The 21,479-nt window shown below is 44.8% G+C and overlaps 1 protein-coding gene across 1 annotated transcript in view; it reads left to right on the forward strand.

Annotated features, from left to right (window-relative positions):
• oxct1a (3-oxoacid CoA transferase 1a) overlaps nucleotides 1-21,479 on the forward strand; it is a 104,620-nt gene that overhangs the window by 52,158 nt on the left and 30,983 nt on the right. The window contains exons 8-13 of the mRNA XM_084176787.1: nucleotides 3,383-3,490; nucleotides 3,925-4,039; nucleotides 9,893-9,987; nucleotides 10,455-10,503; nucleotides 10,609-10,681; nucleotides 13,264-13,339. Of these exons, the coding sequence (XP_084032913.1) occupies nucleotides 3,383-3,490; nucleotides 3,925-4,039; nucleotides 9,893-9,987; nucleotides 10,455-10,503; nucleotides 10,609-10,681; nucleotides 13,264-13,339 (516 nt within the window). The remainder of the gene's footprint in view (nucleotides 1-3,382; nucleotides 3,491-3,924; nucleotides 4,040-9,892; nucleotides 9,988-10,454; nucleotides 10,504-10,608; nucleotides 10,682-13,263; nucleotides 13,340-21,479) is intronic.

Below are 21,479 nucleotides of genomic sequence, written 5' to 3' on the forward strand. Positions count from 1 at the left end.
AACCACCAAAGCCCCTGTAGCCATGACAACGCTTAGATGGGATCCTTTCTGCTTTTACCCATTTGCTCGTCTCAGTCAGTCATTGTAGAGTGCGGAGGGAGAGGAAGCTGAGATAAGGAGGGACTCAATTCAATGTGTTTGTAAATGCCCACCTGTCCCCCTTGTGTGAATGCAATAAATATATAATGTCCTCTGTTACATTGGAGTAGGGGGAAGGTAGAGGGCCGCAATTTATGTTGTCCCCCTTCCTGTAGAGATATCTCTTCTCTTTTTTCCTAGTTTCTGCAAGTCGATTTTGGCCTAGCTCTCCTGCTCTCAAGTGTCTCCCCTCTGAGTCTTTATGAAGAGGGAGGATTTCAGCATCGTATTATAAAAGATTATTGCTCCTGAAAGAGTCCCTGAGCCCCTCTTCCTCTCTCTAGCATTTTCTCTCTGTCTCCTCTCTCGCTCTCTTCCCCCCCCTCTCTCTCTCTCTCTCTCCCTCCCTCCCCCCTTCCCCCCTCTCTCTTCTTCACACTCTCACTCTTCCTCTCCCTCTGTATCTCTAAAGCTTAGTGAGGGTCTACTTCAGCAGAAAGTGTTGTTATCTCATGCTGCTCTTGATAGGCAACTGGGGTACCATAACAAAGAGCACAGGATGAAGGGGTCGGAAAACAATGGGCTCACTCCAAAGATGTTAATATTCTTGTGAAGAGGTTTAGACCCAAAACAGACACTTACCTTTGCAGCACACTACCTTCTAAGACAGCTAGCTAACGTTTGCGACTAACACTAAACAAACGGAATGTGTCAGCTTGTGTTAACGTTCACAAACTAGCCATTTCCCTTGTTGAACGTACTTCTGGTAAATAGAAGAGTGCTGTCCAAATCATCTCTAGTCAACGGGTTCTTTAAAGGAAGAGAGCGTTTACAGTGAGGGAAAAAAGTATTTGATCCCCTGCTGATTTTGTACGTTTGCCCACTGACAGACATGATCAGTCTATGATTTTAATGGTAGGTTTATTTGAACAGTGAGAGACAGAATAACAACAAAAAAATCCAGAAAAACGCATGTCAAAAATGTTATAAATTGATTTGCATTTTAATGAGGGAAATAAGTATTTGACCCCTCTGCAAAACATGACTTAGTACTTGGTGGCAAAACCCTTCTTGGCAATCACAGAGGTCAGAGGTTTCTTGTAGTTGGCCACCAGGTTTGCACACATCTCAGAAGGGATTTTGTCCCACTCCTCTTTGCAGATCTTCTCCAAGTCATTAAGGTTTCGAGGCTGACGTTTGGCACCTCGAACCTTCAGCTCCCTCCACAGATTTTCCATGGGATTAAGGTCTGGAGACTGGCTAGGCCACTCCAGGACCTTAATGTGCTTCTTCTTGAGCCACTCCTTTGTTGCCTTGGCCGTGTGTTTTGGGTCATTGTCATGCTGGAATACCCATCCACGACCCATTTTCAATGCCCTGGCTGAGGGAAGGAGGTTCTCACCCAAGATTTGACAGTACATGGCCCCCTCCACCGTCCCTTTGATGCGGTGAAGTTGTCCTGTCCCCTTAGCAGAAAAACACCCCCAAAGCATAATGTTTCTACCTCCATGTTTGACTGTGGGGATGGTGTTCTTGGGGTCATAGGCAGCATTCCTCTTCCAAACACGGCGATTTGAGTTGATGCCAAAGAGCTCGATTTTGATCTGACCACAACACTTTCACCCAGTTCTCCTCTGAATCATTCAGATGTTCATTGGCAAACTTCAGACGGGCCTGTATACGTGCTTTCTTGAGCAGGGGGACCTTGCGGGTGCTGCAGGATTTCAGTCCTTCACGGCGTAGTGTGTTACCAATTGTTTTCTTGGTGACTATGGTCCCAGCTGCCTTGAGATCATTGACAAGATCCTCCCGTGTAGTTCTGGGCTGATTCCTCACCGTTCTCATGATCATTGCAACTCCACGAGGTGAGATCTTGCATGGAGCCCCAGGCCGAGGGCGATTGACAGGTCTTTTGTGTTTCTTCCATTTGCGAATAATCGCACCAACTGTTGTCACCTTCTCACTAAGTTGCTTAGCGATGGTCTTGTAGCCCATTCCAGCCTTGTGTAGGTCTACAAACTTGTCCCTGACATCCTTGGAGAGCTCTTTGGTCTTGGCCATGGTGGAGAGTTTGGAATCTGATTGATTGATTGCTTATGTGGACAGGTGTCTTTTTTACAGGTAACAAGCTGAGATTAGGAGCACTCCCTTTAAGAGTGTGCTCCTAATCTCAGCTCGTTACCTGTATAAAAGACACCTGGGAGCCAGAAACCTTTCTGATTGAGAGGGGGTCAAATACTTATTTCCCTCATTAAAATGCAAATCAATTTATAACATTTTTGACATGCGTTTTTCTGGATTTTTGTTGTTGTTATTCTGTCTCTCACTGTTCAAATAAACCTACCATTAAAATTATAGACTGATCATTTCTTTGTCAGTGGGCAAACGTACAAAATCAGCAGGGGATCAAATACCTTTTTCCCTCACTGTACCTTCTGCCCTTTTTACCGAGTCACGTTGACCTCTTTCTTCCCGGGATCAATACCTATTACAATGAATGTCTCATTAAATTACATTGGGACATATCTCAGGCAGAACCCAGGGCACACTCTGGGAGTAATTCATTTAGCAGGAAGCTTTCTGAAAATGTTGCTTAGTAACCAGTGAGTGAAGCTGGATCATTTTAAAGCTTTTTAATGACTGTTAGCTATCATCTTTGCTAGTCGTCATATTGTCTGTTATGTGGCTGGTATGATTGGGGTTTAGATTCCTTGCTAAGTGACACAGGCAGTAATGGTGTGTTTGTGTGTTCAGCTCCACTTTGTGTTATTCCCTGATTGTTGACACTAATGGATTACTGATGATGATGAACATGATGGCGATGAAGACAATTGAGATGATGATTCTTGAAACACTTGCCAACACCCCTTCTTCTGGCCATACTTGGACCATTCCAACTCCTTCTAAATCTAAGAACATTGGGATCAGGCCCTCTCCCCTGGGCTCGACCACTCTAAAGGCCCCTAAGCCAAATTGAGGCATGGAGGCAGCTTACTCCAGGCTTGGTGGTTGTCAAAGCTGGGGAAATTAATACAGTGTAGTTCCTGCTCCCTGTTAGCAGATAGGAAAAGAGAGGTTTAAAGCTCCTCAATAACTCTGTTTCCACCCTCTATCAGCCATAAACAAAGACACAGAATGAAAATATTGAACGTTGTGTTTTACAAATATGAATCGATTACCGTGGTTGGAAACAGAGATTGAGGAGAGTGGCTTTAGTTAACCCCCTAGGATCAGTGTTTGGACTGACCAACAACACTGTGTTGATTCATGCTTCATCCAACTCTATCTGTCTATCTGTGTGTAGGTGGAGGAGGTGGTGGATGTGGGGACATTTGCTGAAGAGGACATCCACATCCCCAGCATCTACATCCACAGGATCGTCAAGGGAGGCAGCTACGAGAAGAGGATAGAGGTGTGCCTTCTAACATCTCAATGGAGTCATGCTGGGTTGCAAAATTCTGGTTACTTTCTATGAATTATATTCTTCCTGTCATCTTTGGACTAAGTTGGTGTGCAATCAGGTAATCTCTACCCTGTTCTAGTACCATGGGTAATCAAATGAGTGGCTGAATTACTGTTTAAGAAGGGTTGCAAAAGTTCCGTTAACTTTCCCAGGTTTTCCAGAAATCTCTGTTGGAAGTTCCCCAAACTAGGAGGGAATAAGCAGGAAATCTGGAATCCTCCAACCAGGATTTCTGGAAATCCTGGGAATTTGGGGGGAAATTACAGTTTCCACCCACTGTGATCTATAATTCATCACTCCCAGACCTTTCGTAGTCCAATATGGAAGTGTGGGTAATCAATTGGTACTAAGCCGAGATGACTGTCTCTCTCTCCACTCTCCAGAGGCGTACAGTGCAGAAGGCCCAAGCAGAGAAGCCAAAACCAAAGAAGGACTCTGACATCGTACGGGAGAGGATCATTCGCCGGGCAGCTCTGGAGTTTGAGGATGGGATGTATGGTATCCTTGAACATGAAATGGGAGTTGACCGAACCAATAATCATTGATATCTCACCAAAAGGTGAATTAATAGTAAAGGGTTTAAATGTACCACTGTACTGGTGCTGCCCTATGTACATAGACATGTAATTACTGGTGACTTTAATAATGGAACACTAGTCACTTTAATCATGTTTACATACTGCTTCATATGTATATACTGAATTCTACTGTATTTTAGTCAATGCCACTCCGACATTGATCGTCCTAATATTTATTTTACTTTTAGATTTGTGTGTATTGTTGTGAATTGTTAGATCAAATCAAATTGTATTTGTCACATGCGCCGAATACAACAAGTGTAGACTTTACAGTGAAATGCGTACTTACAAGCCCTTAACCAACAATGCAGGTTTAAGAAAGAATACCAAAAAAAATCACACAAGAAAATACAATAAATAAAAGTAACAAATAATTAAAGAGCAGCAGTAAAAATAACAATAGCGAGGCTATATACAGGGGGTACCGATACAGAGTCAATGTGCGGGGGCACCGGTTAGTTGAGGTAATTGTGGTAATATGTACACTACCATTCAAAAGTTTGGGGTCACTTAGAAATATCCTTGTTTTCGAAAGAAAAGCAATTTTTCTGTCCATTTAAAATAACATCAAATTGATCAGAATACAGAGTAGACATTGTTAATGTTGTAAATGGCTATTGTAGCTGGAAACGGCAGATTTTTTATGGAATATCTACGTAGGCGTATAGAGGCCCATTATCAGCAACCATCAGTCCTGTGTTCCAATGGCACATTGTGTTTGCTAATCCAAGTTTATAATTTTAAAAGGCTAATTGATCATTAGAAAACCATTTTGCAATTTTGTTAGCACAGCTGAGAACTGTTGTGCTGATTAAAGAAGCAATAAAACTGGCCTTCTTGAGACTAGTTGAGTATCTGGAGCATCAGCAATTGTGGGTTCGATTACAGGCTCAAAATGGCCAGAAACAAATAACTTTCTTCTGAAACTCGTCAGTCTATTCTTGTTCTGAGAAATGAAGGCTATTCCATGCGAGAAATTGCCAAGGAACTGAAGATCTTGTACAACGCTGTGTACTACTCCCTTCACAGAACAGCGCAAACTGACTCTAACCAAAATAAAAAGAGGAGTGGGAAGCCCTGGTGCACAACTGAGCAACAGGACAAATACAAACTTTTGAACGGTAGTGTACATGTAGGTAGAGTAATTAAAGTGACTATGCATAGATAATAAACAGAGAGTAGCAGCAGTGTAAAGGGGGGGCAATGCAAATAGTCTGGGTAGCCATTTGATTAGATGTTCAGGAGTCTCATGGCTTGGGGGTAGAAGCTGTTTAGAAGACTATTGGACCTAGACTTGGCGCTCCGGTACCGCTTGCCGTGCGGTAGCAGAGAGAACAGTCTATGACTAGGGTGGCTGGAGTCTTTGACAATTTTTAGGGCCTTCCTCTGACACCGCCTGGTATAGAGGTCCTGGATGGCAGGAAGCCTGGCCCCAGTGATGTACTGGGCCGTACGCACTACCCTCTGTTGCGCCTTATGGTCAGATGCCAAACAGTTGCCATAACAGGCGGTGATGCAACCGGTCAGGATGCTCTCGATGGTGCAGCTGTATAACTTTTTGAGGATCTGGGGACCCATGCCAAATCTTTTCAGTCTCCTTAGGGGGAATAGGTTTTGTCGTGCCCTCTTCACGACTGTCTTGGTGTGCTTGGACCATGTTAGTTTGTTGGTGATGTGGACACCAAGGAACTTGAAACTCTCAACCTGCACCACTATAGCCCCGTCGATGAGAATGGGGCCGTGCTTATTCCTGTAGTCCACAATCATCTCCTTTGTCTTGATCATGGCCAGGTCTCTGACCTCCTCCCTATAGGCTGTATCGTCGTTGTCGGTGATCAGGCCTACCACTGTTGTGTCATCTGCAAACTTAATGATGGTGTTGGAGTCGTGCCTGGCCATGCAGTCATGAGTGAACAGGGAGTACAGGAGGGGACTGAACACGCACCCCTGAGGGGCCCTCGTGTTGAGGATCAGCCTGGCGGATGTGTTGTTACCTACCCTTACAACTTGGGGGCGGCCCGTCAGGAAGTCCAGGATCCAGTTGCAGAGGGAGGTGTTTAGCCCCAGGGTCCTTAGCTTAGTGATGAGCTTTGAGGGCACTATGGTGTTGAACGCTAAGCTATAGTCAATTAATAGCATTCTCACATAGGTGTTCCTTTTGTCTAGGTGTGAAAGGGCAGTGTGGAGCACGATAGAGATTGCATCATCTGTGGATCTGTTGGGGAGGTATGCAAATTGGAGTGGGTCTAGGGTTTCTGGGATAATGGTGTTGATGTGAGCTATGACCAGCCTTTCAAAACACTTCATGGCTACAGATGTGAGTGCTACGGGTCGGTAGTCATTTAGACTGGTTACCTTAGTGTTCTTGGGCACAGGGACTATGGTGGTCTGCTTGAAACATGTTGGTATTACAGACTCAGACAGGGAGAGGTTGAAAATGTCAGTGAAGACACTTGCCAGTTGGTCAGCGCATGCTCGGAGTACACATCCTGGTAATCCGTCTGGCCCTGCCGCCATGTGAATGTTGACCTGTTTAAAGGTCTTACTCACATCGGCTACGGAGAGCATGATCACACAGTTGTCCGGAACAGCTGATGCTCTCATGCATGTTTCAGTGTTACTTGCCTCGAAGCGAGCGTAGAAGTAATTTAGCTTGTCTGATGGGCTCGTGTCACTGGACAGCTCGCGGCTGTGCTTCCCTTTGGAGTCTGTAATAGCTTGCAAGCCCTGTAGTACGATTCGATCTTAGTCCTGTATTGACGCTTTGCCTGTTTGATGGTTCGTCGGTGGGCATAGCGGGATTTCTTATATGCTTCCGGGTTAGAGTCTTGCTCCTTGAAAGCGGCAGCTCTACCTTTTAGCTCAGTGCGGATGTTGCCTGTAATCCTGTTTACATACACTCAATTAGTATTTGGTAGCATTGCCTTTAAATTGTTTAACTTGGGTCAAACGTTTCAGGTAGCCTTCCACAAGCTTCCCACAATAAGTTGGGTGAATTTTGGCCCATTCCTCCTGACAGAGCTGGTGTAACTGAGTCAGGTTTGTAGGCCTCTTTGCTCACACATGGTTTTTCAGTTCTGCCCACACATTTTCTATAGGATTGAGGTCAGGGCTTTGTGATGGCCACTCCAATACCTTGACTTTGTTGTCCTTAAGCCATTTTACCACAACTTTGGAAGTATGCTTGGGGTCATTGTCCATTTGGAAGACCCATTTGCGACCAAGCTTTAACTTCCTGACTGATGTCTTGAGATGTTGCTTCAATATATCCACATAATTTTCCTTCCTCATGATGCCATCTATTTTGTGAAGTGCACCAGTCCCTCCTGCAGCAAAGCACCCCCACAGCATGAATCTGCCATCCCTGTGCTTCACGGTTGGGATGGTGTTCTTCGGCTTGCAAGCCTTCCCGTTTTTCCTCTAAACATAACGATGGTCATTATGGCCAAACAGTTCAATTTTTGTTTCATCAGACCAGAGGACATTTCTCCAAAAAGTACGATCTTTGTCCCCATGTGCAGTTGCAAACCGTAGTCTGGCTTTTTTATGGCGGTTTTGGAGCAGTGGCTTCTTCCTTGCTGAGCGGCCTTTCAGGTTATGTCGATATAGGACTTGTTTTACTGTGGATATATATACTTCTGTACCTGTTTCCTCCAGCATCTTCACAAGGTCCTTTGCTGCTGTTCTGGGATTGATTTGCACTTTTCGCACCAGAGTACGTTCATCTCTAGGAGACAGAACACATCTCCTTCCTGAGCGGTATGACAGCTGCGTGGTCCCATGGTGTTTATACTTGCGTACTATTGTTTGTACAGATGAACGTGGTACCTTCAGGCGTTTGGAAATTGCTCCCAAGGATGAATCAGACTTGTGGAGGTCTGCCATTTTTTTCTGAAGTCTTGGCTGATTTCTTTTGATTTTCCCATGATGTCAAGCAAAGAGGCACTGAGTTTGAAGGTAGGCCTTGAAATACATCCACAGGTACACCTCCAATTGACTCAAATTATGTCAATTAGCCTATCAGAAGCTTCTAAAGCCATGACATAATTTTCTGGAATTTTCCAAGCTGTTGAAAGGCACAGTCAACTTAGTGTATGTTAACTTCTGACCCACTGGAATTGTGATACAGTGAATTATAAGTGGAATAATCTGTCTGTAAACAATTGTTGGAAAAATGACTTGTGTCATGCACAAAGTAGATGTCCTAACCGACTTGCCAAAACTATAGTTTGTTAACAAGAAATTTGTGGAGTGGTTGATAAACTCGTTTTAATGACTCCAACCTAAGTGCATGTAAACTTCCGACTTCAACTGTACGTACAGTCACTGTGGGGACGACGTCATCGATGCACTTATTGATGAAGCCAGTGACTAATGTGGTATACTCCTCAATGCCATCGGAAGAATCCCGGAACATATTCCAGTCTGTGCTAGCAAAACAGTCCTGTAGCTTAGCATCTGCTTCATCTGACCACCTTTTTATTGACTGAGTCACTGGGGTTTCCTGCTTTAGTTTTTGCTTGTAAGCAGAAATCAGGAGGTTCGAATTATGGTCAGATTTGCCAAATGGCGGGTGAGGGAGAGCTTTGTATGCGTCTCTGTGTGTGGAGTAAAGGTGGTCTTGAGTTTTTTTCCCCTCTGGTTGCACATTTAACATGCTGGTAGAAATAAGGTAAAACGGATTTAAGTTTCCCTGCATTAAAGTCCCCGGCCAATAGGAGCGCTGCCTCTGGATGAGCGTTTTCCTGTTTGCTTATGGCCGTATACAGTTCATTGAGTGCGGTCTTAGTGCCAGCATCGGTTTGTGGTGGTAAATAGACAGCTACGAAGAATATAGATGAAAACTCTCTTGGTAGATAGTGTGGTCTACAGCTTATCATGAGATACTCTACCTCAGGCGAGCAAAACCTCGAGACTTCCTTAGATATCGTGCACCAGCTGTTGTTTACAAATATACATAGACCGCCACCCCTTGTCTTACCATAAACTGCTGTTCTATCCTGCCGATAAAGTGTATAACCCGCCAGCTGTATGTTATTCATGTCTTCGTTCAGCCACGACTCGGTGAAACATAAGATATTACAGTTTTTAATGTCTCGTTGGTAAGATATACGTTCCTGTAGTTCGTCCACTTTATTATCAAGCGATTGTAAGTTGGCCAATAGTATCGATGGCAAAGGCAGATTAGCCGCTCGTCGCCGGCTTTCTTACCAAGCTTCCCGATCTCCTTCCGCGATTCCCGATCTCCTTCCGCGAATAACGGAGATGAGGGCCTTGTCGGGTGTCTGGAGCAAATCCCTCTCGTCCGACTCGTTAAATAAATAAAAAATATATCATTTGTCCAGTTCAAGGTGAGTAATCGCTGTTCTGATGTCCAGAAGCTCTTTTCGGTCATAAGAGACTGTAGCAGCAACATTATATGCAAAATAAGTTACAAACAATGCGGAAAAACACACAAAATAGCACGGTTGGTTAAGAGTCCATAAATAGGCAGCCATCCCCTCCGGCGCCATTATATATATAATATACTACTGCACTGTTGGAGCTAAGAACACAAGCATTTCGCTACACCCACAATAACATCTGCTAAATATGAGTATGTGACCAATAAAATTTGATTTGATTTGAGATTGGGAAAGTTCATGATCTTTCACAAACCAACCCTATCAGATAACCCAGGTTTTGGCATTGGTAGTGCAGAATCAGATTACATCAGGGTACTGTATGTCTGTCATGTATTTAGTTTGTGTTCTTTAACATTAACCCCTGTCAGCTAACCTGGGCATTGGCATCCCCATGCTAGCCAGCAACTTCATCCAACCTGACATCACTGTCCACCTGCAGAGTGAGAACGGCATTCTGGGATTGGTAAAACGCTCATTTAAATCCCTCGCATGGTCAAATCACACTAACATGGTTTGACAACAGGTGTTGGGACTGACGTTTGAAAGGTGCCGGATTCCTAACCCAACATTGTGGAGATTGCGAGCATCTGACTTATTTTTCCTCCATCCATTATTTGTATACACAGTTGTGGGCTGTATACAAAGACTGCAGCTCCACCAAGCCTTTCACATCAATTCTGTTGTCAGAGAAATTGAAGCAGAAACATGCCAATGCCTCATTTGTGAGAATGTTCCCCCAATTATGAATGTCAGGTTAATCGATGTGATGTTAGAAGCTCTCTTCCTCTCCACCTTTTTATATTGCTGTAAAGAAACAAGGACTGTACCTTTGTTGAAGGGAGAGAAAATGTGTGTGTGTGGTTATGGTGCTTAGAGACCGGATGTGTGTGATGTGTGTCATTGTGTGATGAATGTGTGTGTTCTGTGTAGGGCCCCTACCCCACAGAAGACGAAGTGGATGCTGACCTCATCAACGCCGGTAAGTGATCTTGCCCCCCCCCCCCCCACACGCGCAAGCGCACACACACGAAACAAACTATCCCATTTATGAGAGATGTTGACATTTCCCCATGTGTGTGTGCAGGTAAAGAAACGGTGACTGTGCTTCCAGGGGCTTCCTACTTCTCCAGTGACGAGTCGTTTGCCATGATAAGAGGGTAAGGACAGCGTAACTGATTTATTGCTGTATGAAGTCATTGAGGCAGAGCGCTCTGTGTTTTTGTTTGTGTGTTCATAGTAAAACTCTAGGGGGCTAGGTTAGGGCTGAATGATCGGGTCACTGTGAAGGGTGAGGGTGATCAGGAGATGAGGGGGCAGGAAGTCTGTGTTGGTGGGCGCGTGTTGGGGTTGTCTTTAAAAGCGATGGTTGTCTGACCAATATTGACATACGTGGATGCCATGAAGCATAATGACCCTTTGTGAGACACATGAAGTCCTATTGAATATGGAATCAGAGACTCACTGATCAGGATATTGACACTGACACTCCCCTTTTCTGTCTAGACCTTTTCTGTCTAGACCTTGGGATGATATACACTACATGGCCTAAAGTATGTGGACACACCTTCAAATTAGTACATTAGGCTATTTCAGCCACACCCGTTGCTGACAGGTGTATAAAATCGAGCACACAGCCATATAATCTCCATAGCCTAACATTGGCAGTAGAATGGCCTTACTGAAGAGCTCAGTGACTTTCAACATAGCACCGTCATAGGATGCCACCTTTCCAACAAGTCAGTTTGGCAAATTTCTGCCCTGCTAGAGCTGCCCCGGTCAACAGTAAGTGCTGTTATTGTGAAGTGGAAACGTCCAGGAGCAACAACCGCGAAGTGGTAGGCCACGCAAGCTCACAGAACGGGACAGCCAAGTGCTGAAGCCCATAGAGCGTAAAGATCTTCTTTCCTCGGTTGCAACGCTCACTACGAGTTCCAAACTGCCTCTGGAAGCAACGTCTGCATAAGAACTGTTTGTCGGAAGCTTCATGAAATGGGTTTCTGATGGCCGAGCAGCCGCACACAAGCCTAAGATCACCATGTGCAATGCCAAGCGTCGGCTGGAGTGGTGTAAAGCTCGCCATTGGACTCTGGAGCAGTGGAAACGTGTTCTCTGCAGTGATGAATCACGCTTCACCATCTGGCATTCCGACGGACGAATCTGGGTTAGGCGGATGCCAGGAGAACGCTACCTGCCCCAATGCATAGTGCCAACTGTAAAGTTTGGTGGAGGAGGAATAATGTTCTGGGGCTGTTTTTTGTGGTTCGAGCTAGGCCCCTTAGTTCCAGTGAAGGGAAATCTTAATACAATGACATTCTAGACAATACTGTCCTTTCACAAAGGCCCTTTCCTGTTTCAGCATGACAATGCCCCCGTGCACAAAGCGAGGTCCATACAGAAATGATTTGTCGAGATAGGTGTGGAAGAACTTGACTGGTCTGCACAGAGCCCTGACCTTAACCCCATCGGTCACCTTTGGGATGAATTGGAACGCCGATTGCGAGCCAGGCCTAATCGCCCAACATCAGTGCCCGACCTCACTAATGCTCTTGTGGCTGAATAGAAGCAAGTCCCCGCAGGAATGTTCCAACATCTAGTGGAAAGCCTTCCCAGATGAGTGGAGGCTGTTATAGCAGCAAAGGGGGGACCAACTCCATATTAATGCCCATGATTTTAGAATGAGACGTTCGACGAGCAGGTGTCCACATACTTTTGTAGTGTATATTACTTAAATAGCTGACGGCTGAGCTCAACAAAACTGCCATGAAACCTTGAAATGCTGCGCAGAAACCATGGCCTAGCCCTGATTTGTAAGCCTTGTATATTAGCTGTTAGCTATTGTTGTCAATGCAGCTCGGCAACAGCGATGGCGATAATTCACGGGTTGATATTGATTTCTGGAGCAGCTGAGACTCGGCCCACCCACCCTATAGCAGTAGATCTGTTTGTCCACCCGTGGAAATCCAATAGGATTCATAAATACAGACGGCTAATGGCCACAGTGCTAGAGACCACACAAAGACATGGTTCACACACACACACACACACACACACACACACACACACACACACACTGCTCATAGTGAGTCATTGCACTGCAGTGTCTATGCTCTGATTTAACAGAGTATCTGGCTGTGAGCCCTCCCCTCCCACTGACTCACTAACTGACATAGGTACACACGCACACACACACACACACACACACAGAGAGAGAGAGACGCACACACACTGTCCCTCTTAGATCTGAGCATGGTGTCAAAAGTTAATCCGGTGAAGGTGGAGTAAACAGTAGTTTTGGGTGAGATTTCTGAAACTCATGACATTGGCCTGTCGTTGTGTGTGTAGCTCAGGTCTCTCTCTCCCTGTGGCACGATGTGTCCTTGTTTCAGAGGTGAGGTGAAGGCGAGGCAACGTAGCTATTCTAATAGGCTGCCACCTTTCTGATTACACCAGCTGTCTTATTATATTACCAGAGTTACAAATTGAAACCATCCTCCTCCTCTCCCCTCCCACACAGAGTTAATTAGAATGTCTTCATAGTTTAATAGCGCATGTTTAATCATGTGGAACAACCCAACATCATTCCGTCTATGACTCAGAACACAGTTGATGTTTCATATGCCATTGACGAGGTATCAAACCCTCCTTCTGTCTCCATTGGTCATATTACCTTGTTGGTGATGGATTGACTGATTGGGTTGGTTCATTGATGTACAGGTGCTTGTTTGTCTTCTCTCTGCAGTGGTCACATCAACTTGACGATGCTGGGAGCCATGCAGGTGTCTAAGAATGGAGACCTGGCCAACTGGATGATCCCGGTACGAACATCTGTTATCCTCTCTCTGTTATCCCCACCTACAAATGTTTATCCTCTATCCGTCTCTATTATTATTATTATAATATTATTATTATTATTATTATTATTATTATTATTATTATTATTATTATTATTGAACTTATGGTTGTTTGCTACCCTGAATGCGGCTTCAGAAGCCTTTGCACCCCACTGAAGAAGAAGCTCACATACTTTACTGTGTGGTACAAGGTGATGGCTCCTCTTCTATTGATGCCCAGAGCTACAGCACCGGGAGAGACTTAAGTAACACAACACAAAACAACAAAAGATTGTATTAATTCACTGCTTTTATGTTGTTTTTGTCTTTCTGACATGGACTGCACACTCCATCTCTCTACTGCGCGCCTCTGTGTGTCGTTACGTTGTAGACAAACAGCTTACCAAACCAGCGTGCCCCTGGCTCTGCCCCTGCTCCTTTGCCTGCCATTATGACCTGTATTATCATTTCTGACCTGTTGGGAGCTGTAATGGAGTGATTGTGTGGTAGGTCTCAGTTATTACCTGAGGCTAGAGCAGGTCAACAGGGCTGTAGCCACTTCCAGCGCGACGGCAGGAACACACTCAGCGCAAATACTGTACGTCTAGTGAAGCACATTGGGCTGATGTTTTTGTTTATGTTCACCAAGTGTTGTATGTTCTAGTCTTAATAATAAGAGAGGTAAAGGGGATAGATGGACAGACAGACAGATGGCTGGGAACGGGCACTATGACATTTGATAAGACCTAGGCAAAATACCAGATCTGGGTATAGAATGTTCAAATGACACAGATGAAGCCTAGTCCTGGACTAAAAAGCATTTTCAATGCAAAATCCCTGTTGAACTTGCTTTTCAATCCAGTACTAGGCATAACCTGTGTCCGGGAAACCGCTCCTAAGGCTGTGTTAACACAGGCAGCCCAATTCTGAACTTTCTTTCACTAATTGGTCTTTTGACCAGTCAGATCAGCTCCGAAAAGGTTCTGACGTGAAAAGATCTGATTTGATTGGTCAAAAGACCAATTGGTGGAAAAAAAGATCAGAATTGGGCTGACTGTGTAAACGCAGCATATGTCTATTAGACTGTTATTAATCTGATCTCTTAGCTTTCCATTAGCCGTTTTTGTCTTTGGTAATTGATAATTGGCTGGTAGCCTACTTGATTTACTGTGTTATTTAACTAATGTCTTAAACGCTGAGGACACACAAGGTACTGGATGAGGTTGCTCTGTAAGGACAGTGAGCGTTCATTCGTCTGTCTTTCTGTCTTTCTGACAGTTACACAAAGAAGCTGCATACACCCATCTGCCTCGCCCCCATCTCGTTTCAATCTTCATTATGTGGAACTCTGAGAGGAAGGAGAGGAGAATTAAATGTCCCTGCTGCGATTATGAAATGTATTCAATATCTAAAGATGGGTGCAAAGCGTGAAATTAGAAACGATTTACGTAGGAGTCACAAATGCAGCGTACTGCTGCAGCGATTATGTCGATTATGGACGCTTTTAATAAGCGAAATGCAGATGAACATTTTACGGTCCAGGGCTTTCAAATGCTCTTACAATCGATGACTGTCAATCTCCTGCTCAGCCAGGCTGGCGGAACAACAACCCAACAGATCATCACATTCTGAACATATTGTTTTTCAGTTTGTAGCTAGACATGTTTTTCCGCGTATTTTGATTAAACTCGTGTTCCTAGCTTGATTATTTGATTGGGATTGGGAAATGCTTGTCTGTCTGAGCTGAAGAAAAAAAATCAATAGTATATTGTTTACCAGGTAAAAAAACTGTGAAATTGGACGATATTTCCTCCTTTTTGAAATGGAGCCGCTTTACAGCCCACCAGAATAGAATAGCTTCTAAGTGTATGTAGTTTATGATGAATCTGTTGTTCCTTTCTCTCTGTAAGTGTTCATCTGATTGGCCTTAATGTGATGAATGAGGCTGGGGGAGTAGTTTATGTGTGTGTTTACAGCTAGGTTCTGCTCTACTGATTGCAAGTCAGTCCCAAGGGACTGTTTAACTCCCTGTGGTGCCTAGGCTGCTCCTAGCCTGCTCCCTCTGTCAACTCCCAGGGACATCCATCTCCAAGGCTGCGCTCCAAATCCACCCCTAGACCCTACACTAGGGCACTTCATGTAGATCAGAAATTGGCAATCAGGTCATATTCGAAAACCTTTCCTCAGCACTTACTGACTCCCTAAGATCCGATAGGCCTGGATAGGTATAAGGTAAAGACCGGTGTTTCTGATTGGTATAGTACAATCAGGTGTATGCTATTAGTACTGGGATAGTAACAAAAGCCTTCACACGCTATATCGTTCCAGGACCTGAACTGGTGTTCTGTGTAAAAGTAGTTAACACCATATGGCATATTACCCTACACGTATCCCATCATTTGAGATCTGTTAGGACTGGAGTATTCTGACTGGAAGTCAGCCTTTGAGACGCTGAGCCTGTGGCCACTGTGGCTCAGACAGATGGCATTCTGGGATATTTATTGTCCTCCAGGGTCCCTGTGGCGCTGCCAGACGCCTCTGTGCCTCCTACCATCCGCCTCACGCTCACTCATGCTGTGTGCGCGTGTATGTATGTATACGTGTGTGTGTGTTCTTGGACTGCCTGGTGATCAGTCATGCTGCTCAAGGTTACTCCCTTTTTTCAAGCACAGTGTTGTGTGTGTGTGTCTCTGTGTGCCTCCTGCTGCCGCTTGCCTGTGTGTTGTGTGTGTGTGTGCCTTTTCTCTTCTGTTCAGTCAGTCGGCTCAAGGTTATTCCTTTACAACACTGTGTGTGTGTGTGTCTCTGTGTACCAACATCATTTCTCAATTGTCATGTTTTTCTCTTTCAAGGTTTTCATTTTTGACTGTAGGAAATAGGGCATCAGGATATGCATAGAAAGAGGGTCTTTGTATAGAGAAGACTACACGCACACTCCAACAGAGTTTGTTGTTCCATGCAGTTCGCTGTGAGAGAGAGCCCATCTGAAATGGGCATTTTAATATTCAAAATATCTCTACAAATACAGAGCTCAAAAAGCACAGCGGGTAGAGATGTCAGATGACAGCGTTATAGCTTCAAAGGCTGATGCTTTTTGTCATTATGTAGGTACAGAATGCATGGGGAGAGTGTTATCTGATGGCGGGGGGTGGAGAGGAGAAGGGTTAGGCGAAGACTAAAGTGCAATCACTTTTGTGTTTTTTGATCGATGGAAACTCCTCTCCTTGCTCTCACTATGAAGAAGATGACAAAACACATGTAATATTTGATGCTCCTTGTTCATAACTGAGCTATTGTCTCACAAGAGGAAATACTTTTGATGTTTTATAGCTGTGTCAGACAACTTTGAAGGGTAGTTATGTTGTTTTCCGCCATTCTGGTTCACTGTTTACGACTTTACTTTGATTCTTGACAAATACATAAGCAGGTGGTGTGCTGTGCACTTCTCATGCTCTTCTTATTCTTTAGGGGTGACTCCGATTGAGATTGGGAGCGATGGGCGCTACTTGTTATTCACACACACGCGCACACACCCTTGCCTCTTGGAACGATGGGGGAAATAGAGTCAATTGTCTGACACTCCACTCTGCACACAGGGTTGTTGACCCTCACCCCTCAACTCCCAGTTATCCCAGTAGCCTATTGGCTTTAACAGACCTCCAGTCACAGACCACTTCAACAAGTTGTTATCCAATCACAAACCTGTTCTGAGTGGCGCAGTGGTGCTAACTGTGCCACTAGAGATCCTGGTTCGAATCCAGGCTCTGTCGCAGCCGGCCGCGACCGGGAGACTCATGGGCGGCGCACAATTGGCCCAGCGTCGTCCAGGGTAGGGGAGGGAATGGCCGGCAGGGATGTAGCTCAGTTGATAGAGCATGGCGTTTGCAACGCCAGGGTTGTGGGTTCGATTCCCACGCGGGGCCAGTATAAAAAAAATAAAAAAATGTAATCACTAACTGTAAGTCGCTCTGGATAAGAGCGTCTGCTAAATGACTAAAATGTAAAAAAAAATTAAATGTATTGCCTACCTACCTCTGAAGAGACCTTCTTCAGTGTACTTATTATGGAAAGCTTAAAGGAAAACCCCAAAACTATATGTTGGTATTTGTTTCATTAGTCCATTGTTGATATACACTACCAGTCAAACGTTTGGACACACCTACTCATTCAAGGGTTTACAGAAGATAGCCCTATTTAGTAAAATACCAAGTCCATATCATGGCAAGAACAGCTCAAATAAGCAAAGTGAAACGACAGTCCATCATTACTTTAAGACGAAGGTCAGTCAATACGGAACATTTCAAGAACTTTGAAAGTTTCTTCAAGTGCAGTCGCAAAAACCATCAAGCGCTATGATGAAACTTGCTCTCATGAGGACCGCCACAGGAATGGAATACCCAGATTTACCTCTGCTGCAGAGGATAAGTTCATTAGAGTTACAAGCCTCAGAAATTGCAGCCCAAGTAAATGCTTCACAGAGTTCAAGTCACAGATACATCTCAACATCAACTGTTCAGAGGGGACTGTGTGAATCAGGCCTTCATGGTCGATTGCTGCAAAGAAACCACTACTAAAGGACACCAATAAGAAGAAGACCTGCTTGGGCCAAGAAACACGAGCAATGGACATTAGACCAGTGGAAATGTGTCCTTTGGTCTGGAGTCCAAATTTGAGATTTTTGGTTCCAACCGCCGTGTCTTTGTGAGACGCGGTGTGGGTGAACGGATGATTTCCGCATGTGTATTTCCCACCGTAATGTATGGAGGAGGAGGTGTTATGGTGTGGAGGTGCTTTGCTGGTTTCACTCTCTGTGATTTATTTAGAATTCAAGGCCCACTTAACCAGCATTGCTACCACAGCATTCTGCAGCGATACGCCATCCCATCTGGTTTGGGCTTAGTGGGACTATCATTTGTTTTTCAACAGGACCATGACCCAACACACCTCCAGGCTGTGTAAGGGCTATTTTACCAAGAAGGAGAGTGATGGAGTGCTGCATCAGATTACCTGGCCTCCACACTCCCCCGACCTCAACCCAATTGAGATGGTTTGGGATGAGTCGGATGGCAGAGTGAAGGGAAAGCAGCCAAGAAGTGCTCAGCATATGTGGGAACTCCTTCAAGACTGTTGGAAAAGCATTCCAGGTAAAGCTGGTTGAGAGAATGCCAAAAGTGTGCAAAGCTGTCATTAAGGCAAAGGGTGGCTATTTGAAGAATCTCAAATATAAAATATATTTTGATTTGTTTAACGCTTTTTGGGTTACTTCATGATTCCCTATGTGTTATTTCATAGTTTGATGTCTTCACTATTATTCTACAATGTAAAAATAAAGAAAAACCCTTGACTGGTACTGTAGTCCCCAAAAACTTTTGAAGATACAGTAACATATAACTTTCAAAATACAGAAATACATCCGGTATGATGCATTTTGCTAAATGCATGAGACCGGCTGTATTTTGGAATTTTGAAAGTGGGGGTCAACTTGGGGTGAGTGGGTCTTCCGAGAGACTGAAATGGAATGAGTGGAGGCACCACGCACACGTCAGAGAGGTGTGTAATGCCTTCCCAGTGACCCAATCCCCCAGATATAGCACCTCTCCATTCTCACCAATAACCACCATTAACTCTTAGTTGTTATGACAAACAAGGAATAATAATGATTCTACATCCTTTCCTTATTTTTTAAAATACTTTTACCCCTTTTTCTCCCCAAATATTCAGACCCTTTACTCAGTACTTTGTTGAAGCACCTTTGGCAGCAATTACAGCCTCTTCTTCTTGGGTATGACGCTACAAGTTTGGCACACCTGTATTTGGGGAGTTTCTCCCATTCTACTCTGCAGATCCCTTCAAGCTCTGTCAGGTTGGATGGGGAGCGTCGCTGCACAGCTATTTTCAGGTCTCTCCAGAGATGTTAGATCGGGTTCAAGTCTGGGCTCTGGCTGATCCACTCAAGGACATTCGGAGACTTGTCCCGAAGCCACTCCTGCGTTGTCTTGGCTGTGTGCTTAGGGTAGTTGTCCTGTTGGAAGGTGAACCTTCGCCCCAGTCTGAAGTCCTGAGCACTCTGGAGCAGGTTTTCATCAAGGATCATCTTAGTCTCCCAGTCCATGCCGCTGAAAACATCCCCACAGCATGATGCTGCCACCACCATGCTTCACCGTAGGGATGGTGGCAGGTTTCCTCCAGACGTGAAGCTTGGCGTTCAGGCCAAAGAGTTCAATCTTGGTTTCGGACCAGAGAATCTTGGCAAACTCCAAGCGGACTGTCATGTCCCTTTTACTGAGGAGTGGCTTCCGTTGGTGGAGTGCTGCAGAGATGGTTGTCCTTCTGGAAGATTCTCCCATCTCCACAGAGGAACTCTAGAGCTCTGTCAGAGTGACCATTGGGTTCTTGGTCACCGCCCTGACCAAGGCCCTTGTCCCCCGATTGCTCAGATTGGCCAGGGCGGCCAGCTCTAGGAAGAGTCTTGGTGGTTCCAAACTTCTTCCATTTAAGAATGATGGAGGCCACTGTGTTCTTGAGGACCTTCAATGCTGCAGAAATGTTTTGGTACCCTTCCCCAGATCTGTGCCTCGACACAATACTGTCTCTGAGCTTTACGGACAATTCCTTCGAGCTCATGGCTTGGTTTTTGCTCTGACATGCACTGTCAACTGTGGGACCTTATATAGACAGGTATGTGCCTTTCCGAATCATGTTCTATCAATTGAATTTACCACAGGTGGACTCCAATCAAGTTGTAGAAACATCTCAAGGATGATCAATGGAAACAGGATGCAACTGAGCTCAATTTCGAGTCTCATAGCAAAGGGGCTGAATACTTATGTAAATAAGGTATTTCCGTTTTTTTATTGTGAATACATTTGCTAAACTTTCTAAAAACCAGTTTTTGCTTTGTCATTATGGGGTATTGTGTGTAGATTGCTGAGGATTTTTATTTATTTAAAATAAAATAAAATAAAATAAAATTTTATTGGCCACATGCGCCGAATACAACAGGTGCAGACATTACAGTGAAATGCTTACTTACAGCCCTTAACCAACAGTGCATTTATTTTTAACAAAAAAGTAAAAATTAAACAACAACAAAAAAAGTGTTGAGAAAAAAAGAGCAGAAGTAAAATAAAATAACAGTAGGGAGGCTATATATACAGGGGGGTGCCGGTGCAGAGTCAATGTGCGGGGGCACCGGCTAGTTGAGGTAGTTGAAGTAATATGTACATGTGGGCAGAGTTAAAGTGACTATGCATAAATAATTAACAGAGTAGCAGCAGCGTAAAAGGATGGGGTGGGGGGGCAGTGCAAATAGTCTGGGTAGCCATGATTAGCTGTTCAGGAGTCTTATGGCTTGGGGGTAGAAGCTGTTTAGAAGTATTTTGGACCTAGACTTGGCACTCCGGTACCGCTTGCCGTGCGGTAGCAGAGAGAACAGTCTATGACTAGGGTGGCTGGAGTCTTTGACAATTTTGAGGGCTTTCCTCTGACACCGCCTGGTATAGAGGTCCTGGATGGCAGGAAGCTTGGCCCCAGTGATGTACTGGGCCGTATGCACTACCCTCTGTAGTGCCTTGCGGTCAGAGGCCAAGCAGTTGCCATACCAGGCGGTGATGCAACCAGTCAGGATGCTCTCGATGGTGCAGCTGTAGAATTTTTTGAGGATCTGAGGACCCATGCCAAATCTTTTCAGTCTCCTGAGGGGGAATAGGCTTTGTCGTGCCCTCTTCACGACTGTCTTGGTGTGTTTGGACCATGATAGTTCGTTGGTGATGTGGACACCAAGAAACTTGAAGCTCTCAACCTGTTCCACTACAGCCCCGTCGATGAGAATGGGGGCGTGCTCAGTCCTCTTTTTTTCCTGTAGTCCACAATCATCTCCTTTGTCTTGGTCACGTTGAGGGAGAGGTTGTTGTCCTGGCACCACACGGCCAGGTCTCTGACAGCACTTCATGGCTACAGACGTCAGTGCTACGGGTCGGTAGTCATTTAGGCAGGTTATCTTAGAGTCCTTGGGCACGGGGACTATGGTGGTCTGCTTGAAACATGTTGGTATTACAGACTCAGTCAGGGACATGTTGAAAATGTCAGTGAAGACACTTGCCAGTTGGTCAGCACATGCTCGGAG

Source organism: Coregonus lavaretus (genome assembly GCF_964263955.1).
Source record: "Coregonus lavaretus genome assembly, chromosome: 14".
Classification (NCBI taxonomy): Eukaryota; Metazoa; Chordata; class Actinopteri; order Salmoniformes; family Salmonidae; genus Coregonus; species Coregonus lavaretus.